At 31.7% G+C, this 7383-nt stretch overlaps 1 protein-coding gene across 1 annotated transcript in view; it reads left to right on the forward strand.

Moving 5' to 3' along the window:
* LOC106461361 (ubiquitin carboxyl-terminal hydrolase 24-like) overlaps positions 1 to 7383 on the forward strand; it is a 197302-nt gene that overhangs the window by 114544 nt on the left and 75375 nt on the right. The window contains exons 26-29 of the mRNA XM_022388299.1: positions 3996 to 4080; positions 4809 to 4979; positions 5924 to 6117; positions 6596 to 6767. Coding sequence (XP_022244007.1) covers positions 3996 to 4080; positions 4809 to 4979; positions 5924 to 6117; positions 6596 to 6767 — 622 coding nt within the window. The remainder of the gene's footprint in view (positions 1 to 3995; positions 4081 to 4808; positions 4980 to 5923; positions 6118 to 6595; positions 6768 to 7383) is intronic.

A 7383-nucleotide genomic window follows, 5' to 3' on the forward strand; every position in this document is an offset into this window, starting at 1 on the left:
GTTACTGTTGTAATGCTAGAAGTATAAGAAATAAAATGGATGACTTTAGGGCACTGGTAGGAATGGAGGTTTTTTATACAATGGGAATAACTGAAACATGGTTAAACAGAGATGATTTTGATGACAAGTTTCTTTGAAATACAGGGTTACAGGCTATTTAATAGGGATAGAGTATTAAAAGGGGGAGTGGTTTTATATGTAAAATATGAGTTACACCCTGTTGAAGTTGAGGATATCAAAGATAATAGCAGGGAGATTGAATCCATTTGGGTTTCTATTAATGGATATAAAGAGAAAAGGCTTTTAATAGGAATTTGTTACAGACCACCAGATGATACTAATTAGATTGGTGAGAAATTTTACAATGAGATTAAGGTTTCAGTTGTTAATGAAGTCATAATTATGGGGGATTTTAATTTCAGGCATGTAGATTGGGAAATGCTAGAGCAAAATAATGAGGGAGAAAGGTTTTTGGAAATTGTTCAAGGGGGTTTTCTTCACCAATTAACCAAGGAACCTACTAGAAACAATGTTATCTTAGATTTATTGTTAACTTGAAATATAGAAATGATCAAGAGGATGGAAATTGGGGAACATCTGGTAGCAAGTGATCATTGCTCTCTTAGGTTCAATGTTTCGCTGCACGTAGAGATCAAGAATAATGATATTTTGGCTACAAATTTCAAAAAAGCATACTTTGAAAAGATGTGACAAGAATTTTCGGTTGTGAATTGGGCAGCTGAGTTGCTTGGAGACACTAATCAGATGTAGAAAATTTGTAAAAATAGATTTTTAAATATTTAAGGTAAACATATTCCTATTAGAAAGAAAAAGGTAGCTGCAACTAAGAAACCAGGATGACTCATAAAGAGTTTAAGAGATAAAATTAAAGAAAAACACCATAAATTTAAGAAATTTAAATCAACAGGTATGATGGGAGACTTAGAAGATTATAGATTAGGAAATTAGAACATCAAAAAGGATGTATGAGAAAAGGTTGTCTGAAAACATAAAAATTAACAGTAAAGATGTCTTTAAATACATTAATGGCAAACAAAATATTAGGATTGGGTTAGAACCCTTGAGGGGTGACAAAGGAAGGCTAGTATCTAATGATTATGAGATGGCTGGATTATTAAATTTTTGTTTTTCTTTGGTGTTTACTGATGAATATTTAAGCAGTATTCCACATCTTAAACAGTTGATAAATTTAAACAAGATCAAACAAGATGAGTGCATTAATTTTGAGCTGCTTAAGAAAAAATTGAGAAGTTTAAAAAATGACAAGGCTCCTCAGTCAGATAATATTTCCCCAAGGGTTTTGAAGGAGGTTAGAGATTGTATATCTGAGCCACTTACTACTATTTTTTGTCAGTCTTTGAATAGTGGGCAGGTACCAGAGGATTGAAAGTTAGCTAATGTAACTCCTCTTTTCAAGGGAGGTGATAAAAATTGTCCCAGTACTTAAAGACCCATTAGTCTTACATCAGTTGTGGGAAAAGTTTTGGAAAGTCTGTTAAAAGATGCTTTGCAAGGTCATTTAACAAAGTTTAGAATTTTATTGGATAGTCAACATGGTTTCACTAAGGGAAAATATTGCCTTAAAAATCTTTTGACATTCTTTGAAAAGGTTACTACTTACGTAGATGACAGTAAGAGTGTAGATTTTCAGAAAGGATTTTACAAGTTGCCACATAAAAGGTTTGTAAAAAAGAATTATTTCTATAGGTGCAGGGGATAATTTAGCAAACTGGATAGACGAGTGACTGGATGGAAGAAAGCAGAGGGTTGTTACAAATGGAGTTCAGTCAAACTGGATTAATGTCACAGTGGGGTACCTCAGGGCTCAGTCTTAGGACCTTTGCTCTTTTTGATTTACATCAATAACACAGATGAAGGAATAGTTAATAAATTACTTAAATTTGCAGATGATATTAGGGTCTTTTTTGTTGCTAGCTGAGGAGAGTATGCTGCTGACTTACAAAATGATTTAGTGAGTTGGGCAAATGAATGGCAGGTGGATTTTAATTATAATGAATGCAAGATAATGCATGTTGGTTATCATAATTTGAATTATAAATATAATTTGGATGGGAATAACCTTAACACTGTTATGAAGGAAAGGGATCTTGGTGTAATAGTCAATCAATCTCTAAAGCCATCCAAGCAATGGGCTGTTGCTAGTGGTAGGGCAAATAGGAATTTAGGTTGTATCTACAGAAATATTGAATAGTTTGCCTTCAGATGTAGAGGCAGTAAATTTAAGTGAGTTTAAGAAAAAGCTATGAATGATTAGGGCTGGCTTTAAGATTTTTATTTTATTTTCTAATTATTTTAGAGGATAGAACAGCCGAGATGGACCAATAGGTCCCATATTATCCCAAAACGTTATGTTATGTTGTAATATTGTATTAAGAGTAAGAGAGAACTGTTAACAAATCCTGAGAGAGAGGATGTGACAAGAGGGGTCTGATTTTCTGTTTGATGGCTCTGTAACCAAACAAGATTGAAGGCTATAAAAATTATGATTTGTCTGAGCAATGATGATTTTATATTTAGTAATTTATGTTTAATTTTGTAGTTTCTGGGGAGGGGGGCAATAAAATAGATGAGAGGATGCTTACAGAAAATGTGTCACCTTTCTCACACAAGGGTAAATTCAGGATTTTTTTTAATATTGCCTTATAAAATTAAAACTTAAAACTTGTATACTATTGAAATATGGATTATTAGCTATGATTTTATGCTATTCTAATTGGTATAACATAAAGTAGTTTAATTAAATTTTGAATGAAAGTTATTAAAACCACATGACATGAACAGTAAATGAAGCCCGGCAGAGAAGGTTAAAATGAGGTAGCTGAAGCAATAAGCTCCTCACAATCTTAATGATATATCTTATGTAGTATTTAACATCTTTTTGTAAGAAAGAAGAAAATTTTGAAAAATTAATAGCAGGTAAGTGTGCTCGAGCTTCCAATGTCTCACATTCAAAAGTGTTATTCACCATCTGCAGCCAGTTGTGTGAAAATAGATATCCCTCATGAAGTAAACTTATTGAAATAAAATTAAAATGAAAACTGATTGTTACTGGGGTGGTAAGTAAACTTTTTCTTCTGAAGCCTAGATTATAAATTGCTAGAATTGAATAAAGGAATGTAGACTTTTGTCTACAAATAAAACAAATTTCATCCAACCAACCACTCTGAACATTGTACTGTTAAAATAGTAAATACAGTTAGATGAATGTACGTGTAGGTACATGCTAGTTAAAAAAGGTAATATTTACATGCGGTTCACCTCAAAACAGACAATGTGAAATAACTTGTTTACAGGGTTATTATAGAGTTTGATGGTTTATCCTAATGACCATGATAAACAGAGAGCTTTAATATTCCTTTCTGGAAAATAGTTGCTTAAAGTTGTTTGAACTACAGTTAAAAATTTCCTGTGTTAAGACCACTGTTCTACAAAGCATGACACAAAAATAAACTATTTATAGTGAATGGTATCTACTGTATAAAGTACAGTGTGTATCTGTGAAAAAAATACATAGTTGTATATCTATCATTTCATATCTATTCCTTATACGTTTCCACATTTCGTGATCAGCCCGAACCAAACTTGACACAGTGATACTGGATGACATGAAGAAGTTCATTAGGCATTGGACCCCCCCACCCCCATCTAATTTCATATTCATAGAATTCTTTAAAACAGTATGCCTTTTGGTACCTTTATATATTTTTATTGCACGTTTAATTTTTATTATGTTGAGAAAAAAATAGAAGCACAATTTCTTTTGCTCACCCATCTAATGGACAGGTACTGCAGCTAGAATAATATAAAAACGCATTTAAGAGGAAAGGTAAATTAATAAAGATATTGGAATATTTATAGTAGGTTTGTAATTTACAGTAACTGATGCTTGTTAAGATGTAATATATATATATATATGTATTTCTTTTAATACTTCAACATCATTCCTATTCTAGGATCACTCAGTGTGTGAAGAATTTATTACAGCTGATTCCAACTAACCCATCTGTTCTGGATGCTTTTGATTCCATTGCTACAAAGGTAAATGATCGTGTGTTATAAATTGTTTTCATGTAGAAAGTAATTTAATTAGAAATAACTTGAAACATATGGTAAACTTGTACTAATGTGGCTGTGTATTATGAAATTGGGGTAAATCTGTACATTTTGGGATAGATAGGTGTATCGGAGGAGGGAGCTTCTGCCAGAAACAAAGTGATATTTTTGTGACTTAAGCTCAATAAATACTGTTAGAAAAAAGGATTGCATTCATAAACTAAATTTTTCACAAACCTCCAAGTATTAGTGTGCCCATTTTCTTTACTTAAATATGTACCTAAGTTATAATCTTGAGAATAAAACAATATTTTCTTTATTATCAATGTTTCTTTTTAAAACATGGTTGTCACTAGCATTGTTAAATTCCTCTTTAAATATGTAAACAGATATCTGTTGTTGATGTATCACATTGGAAACCTGGTTTAGAGAGGTGAAAATTTAGGAAATATAAGTAGTCAGTAAAATCATGTCAAATCAACTTGTATCTCGTAAAGAATTTTCTGTTACTACTGATCTTGGCTGATGTTGCACGAAATTGCATATATCCATTTAAACCTCTACAGCTATGTTTTAACTCATTGTGCTATTTTGTAGCAAATTTTATGGAAAACCCTCAGGTTTTATCTATACATGGAATTATAATAAAGATATAACATTACCTTTTTTTTTGTAGCTTTTGTTTGATGTGTATAATTGTTTATTATTTCCAGAAAATGACAGATCTTCCTTCTCCTTCAGAAGTCAGTGGAAAGAATAGTCCACGTGCTAGTCCAAAGAAGGCTCATTCTTCTGCTCTTCGTGCTACTAAAGAAACATTAAAAAACCTGTTAGATGTATCTGCACCAGACCTTACTCCTTTTAGATTGTTATATAATCTGGAGGTGAAATATGAAATCTTTTTCATATAACATGCTTATGTTTGTTTTTATGTTATATGATATAATCATTGAAAGATATGAAACGTTGTGAAATAACTTTTTCTCATTATTTTCTTTAAATTAGTCATGTACACTCCAGTCTGTACCACTTACTCTTAAAAGACCAAATAATTTCTTCTAAAGCTAAATTTAAAAGAAATAAAATATTTTGACTTTCTTGTATAATGGATTGGTGTTTGCTTGACACTAATATAGTGTATGAAATTTTTTTTTTGTAATTTGATTTGTTATCTTTGGTGATAAAACTTATTTAAAGCTCATTTTATAATACGGGCCCGGCATGGCCAGGTGGTTAGGGCACTCGACTCGCAATCTGTGGGTCGCGGGTTCGAATCCCCGTCACACCAAACATGCTCGCCCTTTCAGCCGGTGGGGGTGTTATAATGTGACGGTCCATCCCATTATTCGTTGGTAAAAGAGTAGCCCAAGAGTTGGCGGTGGGTGCTGATGACTAGCTGCCTTCCCTCTAGTCTTACACTGCTAAATTAGGGACTGCTAGCGCAGATAGTCCTCGCGTAGGTTTGCGCGAAATTCAAAACAAACAAACAAACATTTTATAATGATGCAGATTATTTAATTAGTATTGAAAGAAGCTTTAAGCATCAGGTTTATTGAAAGCACCTTCAAGAGAATTAGGTTCGAAATCATAAATTTATGTAACTTGTAGTACGAAAAGTACCGATTATCTAAAAATATCTTATAAGTATCATATTTTGAATGTAACATTAAGTTCTAATGTGGTTTGTAACAAAATATAATACTTAAATAATTCTCAGTTCTAATTATAGTAATCAACAGGTTTAATATTATTATACTTATGCAAGTTACAAGTATTTTGTGTGTAATTGTTTTAAACCTTTATGACTAAATGTAATTTTTCTTTTCAGGTTTTAAGTGGTAGACTTATCCCAACTACATGTGATGCAACAACTTTACAAAGTGCCCAAGTATTCTGTGAGAATTTCCTTCGAGATGGTGGCCTTCGATTAGTACTAAATCTTTTACAGCCAGATAGTTTGCTTCAAGATGTGGATTACTATGTTAGACAAGGGTGTTACTTCATTTCTGTTCAGATAGCAAGGTACTATTTTCATCAATACATTTGTCATGGTTAAAACTTTTTTATAGTTTAAAAAAGTCTGTACTAATGTAATTGTAATGTGGAAGGGATCTGCAATTCTGGCCAGTTTCACGAAATTATTTTTCAGAAAAACTGTACCAGTAATTTTGAACACTGTCTCCAAACCAATGCATGTTTATACAATTTGGTATAATTTCTAAAATTGATTGCCTTCAAATTTGTGAAATGTGATATTGTATATATATGTGTGTGTGTGTATAGTGATTTTGTGATGATCAAACAGAATCTACAAATTTTTCTTTAACAATAAAATATGTAAAATGCATTTTGCTAAATTATATTGTATCTCATTGAAAAAAATTGAGAGAATTTTGTATAAGACAATGGTGTTAAAACTGGATTTCTTTTTGCTGATGTCATGAAAAGTTTATATCTGATTACTTCATATATTTTACTTATTCAAATTTTTTTACCCAAGATACCTTCTATGTGGACATTCCATCACAAGTTCAACAGAATCTAGTCTTCCAGTATCTGTTACCAAGCCGTCTACCCCCAAAAAAACAGTAGAATTCTCTTTAGCTACTGCTCTTCCTGCATCATCAGTTGTGATGGGATTCAAAACATCCGAGTCAATCAGAGCCATTCAGGTAAGTTTTTATAGAAAATAAACAAAAAACTTCATTGTAATGCTATTTCTAAAGTTGAAAAGTAGAAAACAAGAAACGTATTTATGACCCACTTGAAATATACAACACTTATTTGTGGGAAACCTTACTTTGCAGAAGTTAACTCTTGACCATGGAGGACCTATGAGGTACTCAGTGCACACCTGCAATGAAAACTTCGGTATAAATAATAAGTCTAACTATTTCAGAAATTTTTAACATTAACTCTCTCAACACAGGCTTGGTCAATTTGACTGACCATGTGACCTCTTTGTACTCAATTGAAGTCTTTATAGATTTAATACTTCTAACTTTCAATATAGTGTGTATATATCGTCACAAAATTTGCCAGACTTTCAGTTCATAATACAAAAAATCATATTTTTTAGTGAAGTATTTTTAATAAAATAAAATAAAGATTTGTCCATGAATATATTGAGTATTTGTTTTGAATAATCTGTGTGCAAAGTAATTTTCATGTTAAAATTAAAAATACTTTTCCTAATATGAAAAATCTCAAATTTCCTTTGCGTAATCCCTAAAACCTCCTAAATGCACTTCAAACGTTTTTTTTCACTAAATCTGTATAATTTATCAG

Source organism: Limulus polyphemus, unplaced genomic scaffold (assembly GCF_000517525.1).
Source record: "Limulus polyphemus unplaced genomic scaffold, Limulus_polyphemus-2.1.2 Scaffold944, whole genome shotgun sequence".
NCBI lineage: Eukaryota > Metazoa > Arthropoda > Merostomata > Xiphosura > Limulidae > Limulus > Limulus polyphemus.